This window comes from Podarcis cretensis, assembly GCF_951804945.1.
Source record: "Podarcis cretensis genome assembly, chromosome: 13".
Classification (NCBI taxonomy): domain Eukaryota; kingdom Metazoa; phylum Chordata; class Lepidosauria; order Squamata; family Lacertidae; genus Podarcis; species Podarcis cretensis.
Genome location: NC_137182.1, coordinates 22,760,118 through 22,779,111, shown reverse-complemented (window position 1 = coordinate 22,779,111; position 18,994 = coordinate 22,760,118). Strand labels below are relative to the sequence as shown.

At 44.1% G+C, this 18,994-nt stretch overlaps 1 protein-coding gene and 1 long non-coding RNA gene across 3 annotated transcripts in view; one reads left to right on the top strand and one right to left on the bottom strand.

Annotated features, from left to right (window-relative positions):
• Positions 1 to 17: 17 nt before the first annotated feature.
• On the top strand, positions 18 to 3,657 carry LOC307201170. Its single transcript, XR_013832609.1, has 4 exons — positions 18 to 44; positions 786 to 870; positions 2,781 to 2,862; positions 3,096 to 3,657. It is a non-coding gene; the product is annotated as an uncharacterized lncRNA (long non-coding RNA).
• The window catches only part of GIP (gastric inhibitory polypeptide), a gene marked incomplete at its 3' end in the record, with an annotated part of 27,761 nt that continues 12,385 nt past the window's right edge, over positions 3,619 to 18,994 (bottom strand). The window contains exons 1-6 of one of the 2 annotated variants that reach the window (XM_079950096.1): positions 11,163 to 11,271; positions 10,258 to 10,347; positions 8,920 to 9,060; positions 7,945 to 8,076; positions 6,311 to 6,403; positions 3,619 to 3,752 (exon numbers count right to left, since the gene is read on the bottom strand). In XM_079950096.1, the coding sequence (XP_079806222.1) occupies positions 3,743 to 3,752; positions 6,311 to 6,403; positions 7,945 to 8,076; positions 8,920 to 9,060; positions 10,258 to 10,331 (450 nt within the window). In that variant the 5' untranslated portion in view covers positions 10,332 to 10,347; positions 11,163 to 11,271. Of the gene's footprint in view, positions 3,753 to 6,306; positions 6,404 to 7,944; positions 8,077 to 8,919; positions 9,061 to 10,257; positions 10,348 to 11,162; positions 11,301 to 18,994 lie in introns of those variants that run through there. The other variant, XM_079950097.1, reaches the window with a different exon arrangement.

Below are 18,994 nucleotides of genomic sequence, written 5' to 3'. Positions count from 1 at the left end.
ACCTCTACGTCATCAGCGCGCGACAGGAAGGAAGCTTCTTTTGGGTCGGTGCTTCTGCCTTCGCACTAGAGAGCTCAGCCAGGGAGTCCCGTGACCGCTTTTGGAGGGCTGCGGGCAGCCGGGAGGGGGCGTGGACACGGGGCGGGTTGCCACCTTTCTTCTAGGAGAATGCGGGGTGGGGTTTTTTTGGGGGGGTGGGGGCATTTCCCCCTCCCATCTGGTGCTGAAATGTCCCCAATAATTAGAGACGTAAATTCACAAATGAGAAACAAACTAAAAAAATTCCTTCCAGTAGCACCTTAGAGACCGGCTAAGTTAGTTCTTGGTATGAGCTTTCGTGTGCATGCACACTTCTTCAGATACTTCTTCAAATTCTTCAAACGAGAATCCGCATATTTTCAGGGTGGCATAGCGGATGGAGTGCTGGACTTGCAACATTTGAATCATAGGTTTTTTGATACCCCCCCCAAAAGAGGATACTGTATTTTTTAAAAAAGGGAAATGTTTAATGCATACTTTCTAAGGGTTGTGTATAGATTTTTACATTAGTAGAACTTTCAAAAGTCACTTGCATTAAGATGAATAAAGTTTTAAGATTGGACTATTAACAATATAAGGTTTTATGAACAAGCTAGTACAATGGAACCAAAATGGGGAGTGGAGGGAAGTCAATTGAGTTAAGTTTTATTACTGTATTTGAATTGCTATAATTGTATTTTGCTTTGTTTTTCTATTGTTTTTTATTTTTGTTTTTTGAAAAAATTAATAAATTGTTATCAAAAAAGAGAGAGTCATAGGTTCAAATCCCTGCTGAAATGACTTCGAAGCAACCCGTTGGCCCCCTCTGGGATTTGTTATACACGCATGCATGTACATGAATTTGTAAATCTTGTCTGTGCTTGACTACCCAGAGCTACCCATGCACCCATATAAACACGTGCATTTGGGGAGGATCCCAAACTTGGCAGTGGGTGAGCACATTTGGGCAGCACTCCTAGCCTCACTTAACCTGGAAAAAAGATACCTGACACCCCATTCTTATTCTATGCAGCTATGTAACCTCATTTATTATTATTTATTTATTGAATTTATATACTGCCCTATACCCAGAGGACTGGGTGGTTCAAAGAAAAGATCAACATAAAAACCACAATATATATAATCAAAATAAAAACAACAACCCAATAACACCCCCCCCCAAAAAAAAGAGAACTGCAAATGGGGATCTGATATTAGGTCAGATAAGCTGCATTAAGTATTTAGGTCCAAAATTTCCGTCGTCAGAAATAGCCCTAAAAAGTAAAGGCAGGATAGCCCAGAGTTTGGAGCACTCCTTAAAAGAATTACTGTAATACGGTAGTGCAATACATGACTTTCTTCTGAAGTCAAGAGTGAAAAGTAATATGTTGACTGGCAAAATTAAATAAACCATACACTTAACAGTGCTTTGTTTATTAAAACATTTAACATGTATTTTTGCCTGCCCTCATTCATAAACAGATGAATATATCGCCAGAACATTATTTCAGAAGGGGTATTTAAAAGATGCTGGAGAAAGTTATATAATCATTTGCATTGGATGGGACTAAAATAGCAAGATACTCTTTAAACCAGTTCTCTTTCTTTTGAAACTACTGAATATGGGCATTGCAACAGGCTGGAAGCCCCATTAAATTCATCAGGATTTGCTTCTGAGTCAGTGAGGTTAGTTTGTGTTGTTAATAAGGCCTAAGTCCCACTGAACTCTGCAGGACTGACTTCTGAGTACAGTGGTACCTCGGGTTAAGTACTTAATTTGTTCCGGAGGTCCGTTCTTAACCTGAAACTGTTCTTAACCTGAAGAACCACTTTAGCTAATGGGGCCTCCTGCTGCCGCCACGCTGCCAGAGCACGATTTCTGTTCTCATCCTGAAGCAAAGTTCTTAACCTGAGGTACTATTTCTGGATTAGCAGAGTCAGTAACCTGAAGCGTCTGTAACCTGAAGCATATGTAACCTGAGGTTCCACTGTAATATACTTAGGCCAGCACTATAAAAAAGGGTTGTGTTTAGATGATTCACTCCCACCTCTTTTCTGGAAACTGAGTTAAATGCGCTGTCATATTGCCCTCTAGTGGCACACTGCTATAACAAATGGACTCAACTTGTGTGATGGTGGGGAAGAGCATGGGTAGGCAAACTAAGGCCCGGGGGCTGGATCTGGCCCAGTCGCCTTCTAAGTCTGGCCCACGGTTGGTCCAGGAATCAGCTTGTTTTTACATGAGTAGAATGTGTCCTTTTATTTAAAATGCATCTCTGTGTTATTTGTGGGGCCTGCCTGGTGTTTTTACATTAGAACGTGTGCTTTTATTTAAAATGCATCTCTGGGTTATTTGTGGGGCATAGGAATTTGTTCATTCCCCCCCCCCAAAAAAAAATATAGTCTGGCCCCCCACAAGGTCTGAGGGACAGTGGACCGGCCCCCTGCTGAAAAAGTTTGCTGACCCCTGGTGAAGAGCAATGGTCAGTCTTATCATTAGGCAGAGTGCAGTGGCCCTGCAGAAAAAGGCAGCAAATTGTTGATTCTTGAATTTGTGGTTATTGTGTTGTTAATGACAGGGAGCGAAATATATCCATAGACGTGGCATTTTCTGCCTCTGATACCAAAATAACTTGGGTGTTAATGCAGCTTGACTTGTAGGAGGGGAGAGAGACCATTTGCCACTACTCACACAGCAAAATGTATTTCATCAGTTCTTACAACCACTGTGTAACATCATTATGATTTCACCTAAATTGCAGGTGGGCAGAGTGGGGTGAAGGCTGAGAGACAGCAGTCAACCAAAGGCTAGCTGCGAAGTTCCTGAGCTGAGCTAGGAACCAGGTACTGCCAGGTTCATAGGCTCACATTCTTTCCCCATCACAAAAGTATTCCAGTGGTTATTGCATACCAGATTTGCACTTAACACTAACACACCTTCTCCAGATGTATCAGTTTGGCTGGCAGTGTACTTAGTTTGCCTCTGGGCATATTAAGATGGTGCATGGCTACAGCACACCCATGTGCCCTGTAAGCAAATAAAAATAACAACTATTTGTTGTTGTTGTTTTTTAAAGTGGAAGCGATGGAAATCCAGGACCTGCTGGGGATGGGGGGAGACCAAACTGCTCCTTTGCATGGAAAACCCACCAAATCTCAACTATCTTCATCGAGCCCTTGTGAACTGCGTTAAGATATACTGGTATTTTATGGAGCCCTTCTACAGCTGAAAAAAAGGTTCTGCTTTTTAATAAATATGCAATCATAGTTATGTTTTAGATTTTCAAACATCCTTTTTACTATTGATGCTGGTGGCAATGTTTCATTGTTGTATAGCAGCTTTTTAAATCTTCAGGTTTTGTATCTTAAAAATAAATAACCATGCCTGAGCAGGAACCAAATCATTGATCTCTCATGACCCCAATGCAGCTGTGGGGCTGCCCTGAGAACGGATTCTGAATCACCTCCCTGTCATGCACCATACCAGACTGACAGATTAGCACAACCTGTAACTTCTGTTTCTGATGAGAGCACTTACGAATTCTGTTTGGGGTGTTGTTGTTGTTTTAAAAATTGAATAACACTCTTAACACTCACGTCTGAACTTGATAATAAATTGTTTTATTGCTGCTGTCATAATTACTGTTGACACTCATTAGCCAAAGGTACAAAACAAGGAGAGTACAGAAGTTAGTCCATCTTTTCTCCTCAAGGAAGCTGTGAGCTATTGAAGCCTGGAAAAATAGAGGGGGAAAGATGGTGAAATATGTAAAGTTTGCCAAGGAGCCTGGTTTTTTTGGGGGGGTGTGTGTGAAAAATAGAGAAGGGGGGCAACTTTCTGTAAAGCTCTGGGCTGAGCATTCCTAGCTCAGCAATGGTATTTTATTTATTTACTTGGGAAACATATGCCACTTGATTACAATCATTTCTAAGCAGGAATGATTCAAACATACATTCAATGGTATGTGTAGCCTGGTAGAGAGGAGACTGAGAGGAGATATGATTGCCATCTTCAAATATCTAAAGCAGGGGTCAGCAAACTTACCACGCCTCGGGCCGGTGTCTCCAGTGCTGACTGCGTGGCGGGCCGGAGGGCGGGGGAGTGTGTGCCCATACGCGTGCGCACACGCTATTTCTGGAGCACTTCCAAGTCGGAGGAGCACCAGAAATAGCTTGTGCGCATGTGCACGGGCCTCCTCCGACCCAGATGTGCATCGGAAATGACGCTTGCGCATGCGCACAAGCTATTTCCGATGCTCCTCCGACCCGGAAGTGGGCAGCCGCACAGCGCAGCACCGGTAAGAGCAGGCGGCGGCAACAGGAGTTGCCACAGGCCGGATAAATGAGTCCCTCAGGCCTTACCTGGCCCACGGACCTTAGTTTGGGGACCCCTGATCTAAAGGGCTGTCAAATGGAGGATGGTGCAAGCTTGTTTTCTCCTGCTCCAACTGGCAGGATCCGAACCAATGGCTTCAAGTTTCAAGTAAGGAGATTCCGACTAAACACCACAAGAGCTTTCTGACAGCAAGAGCAGCTTGACAGTGGAACAGACTCCCACGAGAGGTGGTGGACTCACCTGCCTTAGACGTTTTTAAGCAGAGGTTGGATTATGATCTAGCTGAAATTCCTGCATTGCAGTGGGATTGCACTAAACCATGGGTAGACAAACTAAGGCTTGGGGGCCAGATCTGGCCCAATCGCCTTCTCAATCCGGCCTGTGGAGTGTCTGGGAATCAGCGTGTTTCTACATGAGTAGAATGTGTCTTTTTATTTAAAATGCATCTCTGGGTTATTTGTGGGGCATAGGAATTTGTTCATTCCCCCCCCCCAAAATAAAATATATAGTTCGGCCCCCCACAAGGTCTGAGGGACAGTGGACCGGCCCCCTGCTGAAAAAGTTTGCTGACCCCTGCACTAGATGGCCCTTGGAGGTCGCTCCCAACATTACAGTCTTATGATCCACCTTGCGTGGTTTTGTCTATACTGCAGGGCAGTGGCTTGTCAGAGTTTCAGGAAGGGGTCCTTCCTCCTAGCCCTACCTGGAGATACTGGGGATTTGATCCTGGGACCTTCTACATACTCTTACCACTGAGCTATGGCCTTTGTAAGCAGCGTATGAGAAACTCGGTGCAATTGGGGGGGGGGGATAGTTAAAACTATAGAATCAGAATTCAGTTATAATGCCTGCTGAAGTTCAAGAGGGATGGGGTTGTCTGTCTGTCCTCACCTGGAAGGGAGCTCTATAACACTGATCCCACAATACTGAACTCAACTGCTCCTACTAAATACAAGTTGTGCATCTGAGCCATGGGGGAATATTTAGCAAGCTTTATATACTGCTTAATCCCCAAAATCCACAAAGCACCTCTCTAAGCAGCATACACAAAAGAACATAAAATATTCCAAGATAATAGCAGTAGAAACAGACACTGCAAACAAGTAAGCACAATAAAATTACCCAAATATAGATTAAAATTCACAGTTTTACAAACAAGCACACATGCTAAAATGACGTGTCTGGGGAGGTGTGCCTAAAGGGAAAATGGTTTCAGCTTCAGAAACTACAACAAAGGCATGGGGAATTGCAGCATGTAACTAAAAGATTGATTTCTCACAAGGGTGGATCAAACATTTCTCTGGCATTTGTAAAAATGCCAGTTCCGTAGACTGATGTGGCCAAGTGGGCATATATGGGGTAAGAAAACTGGTGCAAAGCTGTAGCAGCGTTGATTTACTAATCATAACACTGCCATCTCTTAGCCGAAAGAACCTGAATTCCCACAGGCATCTGGTTGGCCACTGTGAGAACAGAATGCTGGGCTGGATCCTGTTCCCTCTTTAGGGAAGCTTTTAATGTTTAATAGACTATTGTATTTTAATATTATGTTGGAAGCCGCCCAGAGTGGCTGGGGTATAAATAAATTATTATTACTATTATGATGATGATCCAGCAAGCTTTTCTTATGTAATTATGTAAATGAAACCATTTTTATAGCTCCCAAATTTCCCTTGGATCAACCTTCTGTGGCTACTTCATATTCAATATTAACATTTGCCACCCACTGATTCTGTAGTAGCAGTCAACAGCAGATAAGGAGCAGCGATCACTATTCTGGAGTTTCTGGCATATAGCCATCAACACCGGACCTTGCAGGTGACCAGCTGCTTCTTTGGCACCCATAAAATACTGTTGCCCAAACCACCACGTGGGTTGTCTGTGGAGTCCCAACTCTTCCTTGCCTTTGGAAGGGAAAGGGAAGAGGGGGAAAGAGAGAGGAAGCGATTCACTCACATTGGCCTGCAGAGGTCAGCAGAAATCAGCCATGCCAAATGTTCTTGCCTCCGGACGTCCTTCCAGTCATCTGAACCTTTTGGCAGAGCCAGGCTAGAAGAAAGGGACTGTGAAGTAGACATTTGCTGCCACAGGGATCCCAGAGATTGAGATGGCGGGGGGCGGGGAGCAAAGTTGCAAAAGAGTCATAGTTGGTGGGGAGGGGGCGTTGGAGGAAAATCCCAGGTGCCCAGTTGCCTAGGCAACTAAAAATTTGATGCTGGTAGCTAGGAATTGGAAACAGCTTTCTTAATGCAGTCCTTGTAATAGACCTCCATAGGAATTTCATGCCTGACAGCAATTCCCATCTATATATAATGCAGAAGGCGTGTTGGAATAAGAAAAAGTTGGGTAGACATTAGCAGGTTGGCATCAGTCTGCAGCCGCCATTTTCTAAAATGGCCACGAGACATTTTCCCGGAGCAGCTGTTTATAATCATACAATTTCTGTCAAAAGATATTTAAGAAAACACCAGCGGTACCTACAACTCCACATAAACTAAGCATTATGTAGAAAATATTTGTTGGCATGAATGTTCTCCTTGCATATTTTGCTGGCATTTTAAGATTGTTTTGCTTCTGAGCTCTTTGGTTTTATATCTACCCTGGCTTTGTAAATGCTGCTATTTTACTGTTTTATTGTAATGTAGCGGCTTTTCGTACACCACATTGAGATTCTGGAATGAAAGGTGATATAAAAAATATTTTAATACATTTTTGGCTTTGGCCATTTTTTGGACATTTATTTTTTAAATGGGAAGGTATCTTATTTTTATTATATCAAAGTAAAGGCTAACAGTTTCCATCTGATCTCAAAATTACTTTATTACAATATTTAAAAGGCGAGGTAGTACTGGTGCAGTTTTAAAAAGTTATGAACAAAACTCAATTTTTATTTTTCTACCAGTTTTTTCTTTTTCCCAGTGTTAAATTCAGTTGTCCACATTTCTACTTAGAAAAAACCACCTCATGATAAGTTGTACATTTTAGTGCATATTTCTCATAGTAAACATATTTTTGAATGCAGTTTTGACTAATAGATGCATTTTTTCAAGCGATTTCCCCTAATATAATGCATTTTTGCATGTTGCTTTTACCAATATATGCATTTTTATGAACAGTTAACACTAATATGTTTTTGCATACATTGGTTTGTTGCATTGCAAAATTCAGAGAATTACACATTTCAAAGGGTAGCTGCTTCTCTTTTTTGTATTGGTCTGATAAGTGCAGATTAGAGGGCTTCTCATTCAACTTCAATCAAAATCAAATTTCTCTGCCACCCCTAGTTACAACTGAACATTATTTTATTATGTATAGCAAATGTTTGCAAACATCACTTTTTCAACAGATTTTAGATTGACTGAACTATAATAATACCTGAGGTGTATATTTTTAGGGCAACATAACTTATTTTTGTAAGTTGTTTTAATGTTATGATCCACCTTGGGATCTTAGGGTGAAGGATTGGTAAATAGTAGTAGCAATATAATCTGGAGGAGGAGAAAGAGATCTGATTTACTTTGCAGCTGAAATACTTATTCTATGCTGAAATAGGATCTTCTTTTGCAGACCAAACAAGTTGTTGAGCTCACCTCTGTTTCCCCATATTTTGCAGAATGCATTTGATGAAGTCCATTGCCTCCTGAGATCCAGCTTCAATGCCTTGATTCCATGTATCTAATGCTGTGGGTTCAGTATCTCTCCTGGATGGGTCAATTCTGTTACTGGGGGAACACACACAAAAGTCATCTCCCTGGGAATCTGGGATTCTGAGGTGTACTATAATGCTTCAGCTCAGTTAAGACCATTTCATCTGCCCCCTGTTTCTCCCCTCACAAACACATTGCTTTTCTTTTATCCCAAGGTATGCCAACAAACCTTGGACGCGGGTGGCGCTGTGGGTTAAACCACAGAGATAAGGACTTGCCGATCAGAAGGTCGGCGGTTTGAATCCCCACGACGGGGAGAGCTCCCCTTGCTCTGTCCCTGTTCCTGCCAACCTAGCAGTTCGAAAGCATGCCAGTGCAAGTAGATAAATAGGTACCGCTCCAGCGGGAAGGTAGACGGTGTTTCTGTGCGCTGCTCTGGTTCGCCAGAAGTGGCTTAGTCATGCTGGCCACATGACCCGGAAGCTGTACGCCAGCTCCCTCGGCCAATAAAGCGAGATGAGCACCACAACCCCAGAGTCGGTCACGACTGGACCTAACGGTCAGGGGTCCCTTTACTTTTACCTTTTATGCCAACAAAGCTGGTCAGAGGTGTCCCGACTACCTAGGTATAACTCAAGAGCAAATAAAAAGCCTGATAAAGGGTGAGGGGGAGGTTATTTAAGTCAGGCTTCCTCAACCACATCCAAACTGATCAGCCCCATTGGACTTACAGTACTTTAAGACTGGTCCATGTTTGAGAATGCTAGCTCATGGAGCGGAACAAGGCAAGATCCTGGACCAGAAAGAAGTGTTCCCTTCTCGTCTGCATTCCTCCATTCCTACTCAGCCTTCCAAACACCAGTTTGACCCAGTGCTTCCCCCAAAATCCTGGATGAACCACCTGTGCTATAGACTTACTCAATCATGCTCTCTCTCCTGTTCAAGAGCCACTCCACAAAGTTCTTCTTCATCATGCTGTCCAAAGTTCGACTGTAATCGCTTGCTAACGTCCCCTCTGAATACCGTCTCTGCAGAAACCTGGAGTTCTTTGTGTTTTCCCTAAGAGCAAAACAGAAACACACAGGGAAAATCCTCACCTCTCGTTTCAAACAGCACTCTAGCTAAAGGATGGGGAATTCCTTTCGGCTCATGGGTCAGATCCCATTGTGGATAACTCTCTGTGGACTATGTGTGAAAGTGGACGGTTGAAATTTGCTGCCAAATGCAAGGCGCACAGCTGATTGGGAGCAAGTTGCACTGCTTTTGGAGACCTCAGATTCTATCAGGAGCATTGATCAGAAAGTCCCGGGTGGGTTTGACTCTTGTAGTGTTGTTTGCATTTGTCATCAAATGTAAATGGCACCAATTGCAAGCCACAGGTGCAAAGGAACAACCAATAATGCTCTATAAGGTTCCTGATTGTGCCTTTGCAACTGCAGCTTAATCTGTGGCTGGTTGGAAATTAGGACAAATTAGGAATATTGGTGGGCCTAATTTAGTCTGTGGACCGGAAGCTGCTTTAGCAGAAGGAAACACTTTAGCTTAGCAAGACGCTCAGTTCAGATACAGTGGTACCTAAACAAGAAAATCTTTTTAAAAAAGGAAAAAAAGATACAGTGGTACCTCGTGTTACATCCGCTTCAGGTTACAGACGCTTCAGGTTACAGACTCCGCTAACCCAGAAATAGTACCTTGGGTTAAGAACTTTGTTTCAGGATGAGAACAGAAATTGTGCTCTGGCGGCATGGCGGCAGCGGGAGGCCCCATTGGCTAAAGTGGTGCTTCAGGTTAAGAACAGTTTCAGGTTAAGAACAGACCTCTGGAACAGTGATACCTCTGGTTATGTACTTAATTTGTTTCAGATAACCAGAGGTATCACTGTTCCAGAGGTTTGTTCTTAACCTGAAACTGTTCTTAACCTGAAGCACCACTTTAGCTAATGGGGCCTCCTGCTGCCACCGCGCCGCCAGAGCACGATTTCTGTTCTCATCCTGAAGCAAAGTTCTTAACCCGAGGTACTATTTCTGGGTTAGCGGAGTCTGTAACCTGAAGCGTATGTAACCTGAAGCGCATGTAACCCAAGGTACCATTGTAAGTTCTTAACCCGAGGTACCACTGTACATGTTTGTCCTCATCCTTGGGAGAACCACGGATAGTTAAATTTCAATCCACACATTTAGCCTAAAAAGCGCAGATCAGGTCAGTTCAGAACTCACAAGGACTGACTTCCTCAGGTATCCCTGTTCATACACTTACCTTGAGTCATTTTCTTCCATCAGCACAAAGCTGACAGAGACCAAAAGGAGGAAGAGAACTTTGAAGGACTTCATGTTTGAAGCTTGAGTTCTGTGATTTAAAAACAGTACATGGTGTGTCAGATGGGACGGGGTGTGGGGGATTCCTCTGAAGTGGCACTGAAAGGATTTATTTGATGGCTGTGCTTTAGTGACTTGGGGTGGGGTATCAAATGTTAGTCATACTCAGACATACGGATTTCAGTGTATCTGCTCTGAGTATGACTAATTTTGAGGCCACTTGCGGATGAGCACCCCTTCTGATTTGTTTACAGGGATATTAGACGAAGTGGCTATTTGAAGAGCAACCATTCTGATGCGTTTGTGGGGAGGTTAGATGATGTTGCTATCCCACAAGTTCCACTGCATTTCCCCATCACTTTACTTTCAGCAGAAAATCTGAACTTTTGGGGGAAGTGCGTTTGTTGCACAAGAACTCCCAATCAATTATAGTGGTGCGATCTGGATTGTGATTCAATCCCACCTCGAAATAATGGCAGCCTACAAAGGTTAACACATTCTTCCGGCCTACTACTTTTCAGCTTCCAGATCTCCCCCTCCAGGTTACAGTTATAGTTATTTCATTATTATTTTAATTTTTATTATTTTTATTAATTTTTATTAATTTAAAATATTTATAATCCACACTTTACCCAAAGGTCCCAGGGTGGTCATATACATAATTCAAACAAAAAAATTACACAGTAAGATTAAACAGTGATTAACAGAACATACGCAGTCCAGTTACAAATAAAACTGGGAGAAGTGATGGAAAATTGGTGTGTAGTTCACTTCCTATGCAGTGTGTAGTTCATAAGGTGTAGTTCACTTCCTATGCAGTTGAAATAAATTTTAAAGGAGACTTACCTTTTGGATCTGTCAAAGCTGTTCTTGAGGAGCAGAGAGCATATGGCATCCAACAGGAGCCTTGAGGATTCCTTATATATACCCAAGGGTGTGACAAAGCAAAGCCATTTCCGCGAAGCAAAACAGGATGCCCTGCACCTAATCAAACCAGATTAAAAGCTACTCTGGGTTCGTTGACCTTTGGAGCAGGAAAATGCCCTTTTAAAGCATGTTTGCATTCATGGCAATTAAACTTTTGCTGTGTTGCTAAAATGAAGATCCGGTGCATTTTCTATAATTAAAGCCATTAAGCATCCAAATTTCCCCAAGACCATTCCTCTATTAATTAACAGTCCAAAGTAGGCAATGTCTATGCAAGTTGCCTTGACTGTGACCTGCCTCTCATGTTGGCTACTTTTAGAGCTGCCACCTTTTCAGCCAACAAATGATGGACAACCCACCAGTGGCAGACCTACATTTGGGGGGCCCTGAAGCTTAAACTGTTATGGGGGCCCCTTCGCAACCAGCAAACGAGGTCTGGGTAACCACTGCTAACCCCTTCAGCCGAGTTGTTCCACAACAGATCACCACATTAAAAAAAACAACAAAAAAATCCCCCCCTACATTTCAGATTTTGATTAAAATTGCTGTACAGTATTGGATTATCTCACATGTCAAAGTCACTGGTGTGAATCAAATATTTCCTGTGCTTTCTAGTTTTCAAATTATGTGGGGGGTGAAAATTAGGGAAATGTTATATACATACATGAATAAGGTTGCTTATGGGGCATCAGTGCTAACTTGCCCCCCGGCCACATGATGTGTCATGTGACGCATCCCGTGATACTGCCCAGCATGAGAGGGCAGGCGCAGGACACACAGAGGGCGATCTTTGTCTTTGCCCATTCCAGCTTCCACCCAGCTCCTGGGCTCCCCAGTGAAGGGATGAGTGAAGGCAACGTTGGGTTTGGGGTGACCTTTTGACCCCCAGGTTTTCTGTATCAATGACAGTGGAACCTCAGTTTAAGAACAGTCCTGTTTACGAACAATTCGGTTTACGAACTCTGCAAAACTGGAAGTAGTGTCCCGGTTTGTGAACTGTACCTCGGTCTAAGAACGGAATCTGAAAGGTGGAAGGGCAACAGCAGCAGGAGGCCTCATATGGGAAAGCGCGCCTTGGTTTAAGAACGGTTTCAGTTTAAGAATGCATTTCAGGAATGGATTAAGTTCGTAAACCTTGGTACCACTGTACTCTGTTTGTGGGGCCCTGCAAAATGTGGGGGGTTCGCTGCAAAGTGACTGCAAAACTTTGGCACCAGTTTTGAGGGGATCCCAGATTTGGGGGTTCATAGATAATGAAGCCCCAAGAATTACTACACAGTGTGGATGGTTTAATTTTTCACTTTATCGAAACAGAAGAACAGGTCACCTAGTCAAACAGAAACAACAGCTATGTAGAACATTTCTGCCTCAGAGTAGTGGGACAGATTAAGCTAAACTGTCAATAAGTTTGCTGCCAGGAAGCCCTGTGGAGGAACCCCAATTTCTCCTAGGAAAACAGCAGAGATGGAAACACAACAGAATGCTAACATTTCACGATGACAGAAAAAGCTATACTGGAAGCTGGATCATTCAGAAGAACTGCCCAAGATTGCCCCATTTCTCCCCACTTTTAGGTTGTCAGGAGACTAAAGTGTACAGTGGTACCTCGGGTTAAGTACTTATGGTAATTCATTCCGGAGGTCCGTTCTTAACCTGAAACTGTTCTTAACCTGAAGCACCACTTTAACTAATGGTGCCTCCTGCTGCTGCCGCGCCGCCAGAGCACGATTTCTGTTCTCATCCTGAAGCAAAGTTCTTAACCTGAAGCACTATTTCTGGGTTAGCGGAGTCTGTAACCTGAACCGTATGTAACCAGAAGCGTAGGTAACCCGAGGTACCACTGTATTTCAATTTTTATTTTTGTAAATGCAGAACAGGAAGGTGGACCATGCTGAAATCATATCAAACATCAGTATTCCATAGTGGCAGGAAGATGCTAGAAATTGAACCTAGGCTCTTTTGTGTTCAACACACACGCTCCACCGTTGAGCTGTGGCCATTCCTCTGCATGCGCCTTTTGGCAATGGCTTCCTATCATCATTAGCATGACCACATGCCATGACAACATCTGGCTTTCATCGTTTCTGACACCAATGGCCATGGGAGTGATGGGAGCTGAAATCCAGAAACATCTGGATGGACATTCACTGGCTGCCCCATCCCTATGCTAGAAGTTAAAACTCCAGCCGGTGAGAGAATGGACCTGTGACCAATGCATGTGCCTAAACTCTAAGGTTTCACACAGCATGCAGCCTGCCATTTTACCTACTCCTGCTTCAGAGCTGTACTTTGAACTATTGGTATCCCACTGCAGAATAAAGGGATGCGGGTGGCGCTGTGGTTTAAACCACTGAGCCTCTTGGGCTTGCCAATTGGAAGGTCGGTGGTTTGAATCCCTGTGATGGAGTGAGCTCCCGTTGCTCTGTCTCAGCTCCTGCCAACCTAGTTTGAAAGCACACCAGTGCAAGTAGATAAATAGGTACCACTCCAGCAGGAAGGTAAACGATGTTTCCATGCACTCTGGCTTCCATCACGGTGTCATGTTGCGCCAGAAGCAGTTTAGTCATGCCGGCCACATGTCCCAGAAAGCTGTCTGTGGACAAACACCAGCTCCCTTGGCCTGAAAGCGAGACGAGCGCCACACCTCATAGTCACCTTTGACTGGACTTAACCATCCAGGGGTTCTTTACCTTTACCTATTCCACTGTAGGACCACAATGTTTTCCTGAGGTGTTTGGAGAGTAAACAAATGCCCAGCACATAAGGCCCAGATGACGCTGGAATGATGCCACGATGTGAAACACTAGCAATGTGCAAATAGTCAATCTAGGTGCAGTAAGCAAGGCTGGTAGTCGGTTAATGGGAACTGTTTAGCCCAATGACTTTATGGCCTGCGTTCCAGGCACTGCACCTCAGGCCAAGCCAGATATCATATCGCGTTTCCGCAAAGTGCTACTGCTTGTGCATTTGCTTCTCCTTCATTAAGTGCTACTGCAAGATGTGGAGTTAATAGCATGAAATAAATATCTAGCCATATTACAGACCTGCTGCCGTGAGCAAGCGTTTGCCCTTTCATCCTATCAGCTGGGAGGTGGGGTGTGTGTGTGTATGTGGATTTGCTTTGGGAAACACAATACTGCTCTAAAAACATCTTATCGTGCCCTTTTAATATAATGCCTGGGGGAAGAAGGAAGCCACACTGGCAACCGTGAAGTGTTTGGCTATACACCCGTCTAAATGCTCCTATAACTATTATTATTATTATTCCATTTCCCCCCGTCCCTTGGCTCTGTTGGGGGGGGGGATGTTGATGGATCATCATAGGAACATAGGAATAAGCTTTCAACCAAGGCCATGTTCACATCATACATTTAAAGCACTATGATGGCACTTTATTCAGCCAGGGCTTCCTTCAAAGAATTCTGGGAAGCGTCCTTTGTTTAGAAAGTTGAGAGTTGTTAGGAGACCCCTGTTTCCCTCACAGAGCTGCAACCAGCAGAGTGGTTCAATGGTCAATCCCTCTTCCCAGGGAACTCCGATGTTCCTCCCAAGTTTTCTGCTTTGCCAGAATTTTGTGGCTGCGTGCTGAACATGATCGGTCTTTATTGGGCTATTTCTGGAGTTACTGCAAACTTGGGGTTTCCAGGAAGCCTGCTGAAGCCTTCCTCCTATGCATAGGAGGTGCTATTTTGGCCACCTGAGCAGTACTGCTCCCTGGATTTCTGCAGGTGGAGACTGTGGAGGCAGATCACTAGGGGAAGGTAGGGCAAAGCCCTATCATTCTTCTTTCACACCCTAAGATCCAAAGCTAGACTACAGCTGCCACCTTCATACATTTTCTCTCATTCAAAAACACCCATGTGGCTTTTCCATCTCTTTCTCTTGGTGTAAGCAGAACTGGGGGGATCACAGTGTGGTGCTGTGGTCTAAACCACTGAGCCTCTTGGGCTTGCCAATAGGAAGGGTGGCGGTTTGAATCCGAGCGACGGTGATGAGCTCCTGTTGATCTGTCCCAACTCCTGCCAACTTAGCAGTTCGAAAGCATGCCAGTGCTAGTAGATAAATAGGTACCACTGTGGTGGGGAGGTATACGGTGTTTCCGTGCGCTCTGGTTTCCGTTACGGTGTTCTGTTGTGCCAGAGGCGGTTTAGCCATGCTGGCCACATGAGTTGGAAAGCTGTCTGTGGACAAACACCGGCTCCCTCGGCCTGAAGCGAGATGAGCGCCGCACCCCCATAGTCGCCTTTGACTGGACTTAACTGTCCAGGGGTCCTTTCCCTTTTTTGCCTAATGCTGACACCTAGAAGTGGACATATCTAGGGGTTGGTTAGGCTGGCTCCCGCCAAGGGCACAGACCCAGGGAGGCGCAAATATTGTGCCTATTCACTCTTGTCTCAGAGTGACTGATGGTGGAGGAGAGGAGGAAGGGCAGAGGAGACGCAACCTCAGTGGCAGCGGAGGAAATTACTGGCGGAGTGCGAAAAGAGACAAAAAGCAGGTTTTTGAGTTTCTGGTCCATGGTCTCTCCCAGCTTCAGGGGCTGTGATGAAGCTCCTTGCCAAGAGTGCAAGGAAGCCAGCCTAGGTACACCTCTGCCTAGACATTCTAGGTATCCAACTTTTCTCCTCAGTGGCTGGGTCTGAAATATTTGATGTTTGTGTTTGAGAATAACTTTTAAGTGCCCACTCTATATTTGCAAGGGATGCGGGTGGCGCTGTGGGTTAAAACACAGAGCCTAGGACTTGCCGATCAGAAAGTCGACAGTTCGAATCCCCACGATGGGGTGAGCTCCCGTTGCTCAGTCCCTGCTCCTGCCAACCTAGCAGTTCGAAAGCACACCAGTGCAAGTAGATAAATAGGTACCGCTCCGGCGGAGGAGAGAGAGTTTGATATCCCGCCTTTCACTCCCTTTAAGGAGTCTCAAAGCGGCTAACATTCTCCTTTCCCTTCCTTCCCCACAACAAACACTCTGTGAGGTGAGTGGGGCTGAGAGACTTCAAAGAAGTGTGACTAGCCCAAGGTCACCCAGCAGCTGCATGTGGAGGAGTGGAGACGCGAACCCGGTTCCCCAGATTATGAGACTACTGCTCTTAACCACTACACCACACTGTAGTGTGGGAAGGTAAACGGCGGGAAGGTAAACGGCGTTTCCGTGTGCTGCTCTGGTTTGCCGGAAGCGGCTTAGTCATGCTGGCCACATGACCCAAAAGCTGTAGGTCAGCTCCCTCGGACAATATAGCGAGATGAGAGCCGCAACCCCAGAGTTGGCCATGACTGGACCTAATGGTCAGGGGTCCCTTTACCTTTACCTATATTTGCAAGGGAGGAGGATGGGGAGAATACCAGAAAAAGTCACCCCTGCCTCCTATCTGCTCACCACCATACAAGCTCCAGCATTTACCAGCCACCACTGAGCAGAGCGAATGATGAGATATTTTACTCTCCAGCTTGACTTTTTTTCTTTTTTAAAGAGTTCTTAGCTCTGGCTAAGTCTCCAAAATGTCTGTGCCCGACAGTTCTTTCTCCAAAGTTATTATGTGTTATTTTCTAAAACAACTGATAAAACCAAACTTTTAAAGTAGGGGGGGGGGGTCTTGATCTTTTAGATCAGTTAACCAGGTCAATTAACCCGATGCAGGATAGGATTGCGGAGAGGCTAGATTAATTGTTCGAATTAATGGAAAACGTTGAAGGGGAAAATGCTCTGTGGGTGGGAGTGTTCTGAAGAGCAGTATGGGGGAAAAATTGTGATAAAAGAGGATGTTTTAGAGCTAACTGCCAAACTACAAGCTTAATTAGAGCCATATGCCATTGCTAGAGAGTTCAGAAAAATGTGTGGGAGATTGCAGTCAAATACAACTAGCAAGCATAGGGTTATTTTGTGCATGAAGGGTGAGAGTTGTATTGCTACATAGACTCTGCTAGGTCACGGGAGGAAGTGAAGACTTTCTACTTCCTTTCTCCATCTCTCTGTGCATCGTGTAACGAAGAAAGGCATGTGTAAGCTTGCTCCTGAGTTTACAGCACGTGTTTGGAAATATATTCTGTATTTGCGACCCAACAGTGTTCTGCCTGTGTTTCTCCTTGAAGCTGCATGGAACAACACATGTATCAGACCTATTAATCTGTAAGGAAAGCATTTTAAACTGTGTGGTCTGTTCCTTTCAATAGGGGTAGAAAGATGAGAGCACTGTAAATGGTATAAAAAGGTCTAACAACATATATTCAGGCATCTGAAGGCAGTCCTGTTTAGGGAAGTTTTTAACATCTGATGTTTTATCTTGTATTTAGTATTCTGTTAAAAATGTTGTTGTTGTTGTTGTTTTCCTAATGTTCTGTTGCTGTTCAACATTTTTTGAGTTTAATAATCTGCTACTGACGCTCTCTGTATGCAAGCCCCACATTTTGAATCCAGGCATCCAGACGTTGTTGCTCACCCCACAAAATGAAACTCTCAAACATTTAAGAAAATTTAAAGGACGGAATTTTAAACAGAAATATTCAACCTAGATACAATTGGCCCTTTCATCTGAGTATCAGAAGATTAACAATGTAAGATGATTTTTTTTAAAATGGGGATTTTGTATTTTTATGTTGTGAATCACACTGTGATCATCAGATGAAGAGCAGTATACAAATGTAATTAATGATGATGGTGGTGATGATGATGAAATTACAGATCTGTCAAACTAACCAATCCCAGGTCAATTGACAGCACTGCAGAACATCCCAGGTCCCACCTCTGGCATCTTCAGGTAGGGATGGGAAAGACACCTGTCTGAAACTCTAGAGAGATGCTATTTGACTGGCAGTGGCTTTCTAGGGTTTAGACAGAGTTTTCTCCCAGTCCTGCCTGGAGATGCCAGGGACTGAACCCGGGACCTTTTGCATGCAAAGCAGATGTTCTACCACTGAGCCACAACCCTTCTGCCAGTGTTCAACTCTAGTTGCTTAAGTGCAGCTCCTGTTATCCTGGGATGCTGGCTGCGGCTGATGGGAGTTTGAGTTGAGCATCAGGGTTCCCCATCCCTGATGTAGACATAGACAGTTCAGTTGACATATGACCTGGATTTCCAAAAAAGAAATGTTTGAGGAATAACTCAGGGAAATTAAACAATGTTGGGACAAGAGGATTGGCAACTGATTAGCGTACTGAAAGCAGACAGTAAGGAATGGTCATTTATTTATTTTACAACAGAAGGAAGGAAGCAGCGGGGTGTTCCAGAGATCAGTATTTCTGAATGGTGCTAGACAACATATTCATATATCTGGACAGTGATAGAAATGCACGATATACAAGCTTGTTGCTAAATGGCTTCTTAAACCAAGGTTACAATCACAAAAATGGAATATTTAGTTGCTGTGATTGATTCTCAGTTAAACATCTGGCTAGTTCGGATGACAACCATGAGCTAGGTTAAGAACTCTGAGAACTTAAAGAAGAAAAGTCACTTGATCCAGGGATGGTCTACATATATATTGGCCTATTCTGACCTCTCTTTCTTAATGATGGCACAGATTATTAAAAATGTGGCTATAGTCAAGTGCAAAATGCCTGGCGCCTGCCTAATTTCCAACACTGTTCCTAGAACAGCGAACCAGTGGCCCTCCAGATGTTGTTGCACTATAACTCCCATTATCCAGAACCATGGATGGGTCATTGTGGCTGATGGGAGTTGGAGTCCAGTAACATATGGAGGGTCACAGGTTCTCTGTCTTTGTCATAAATGATCTGGTGTCAGAGGGGAGCA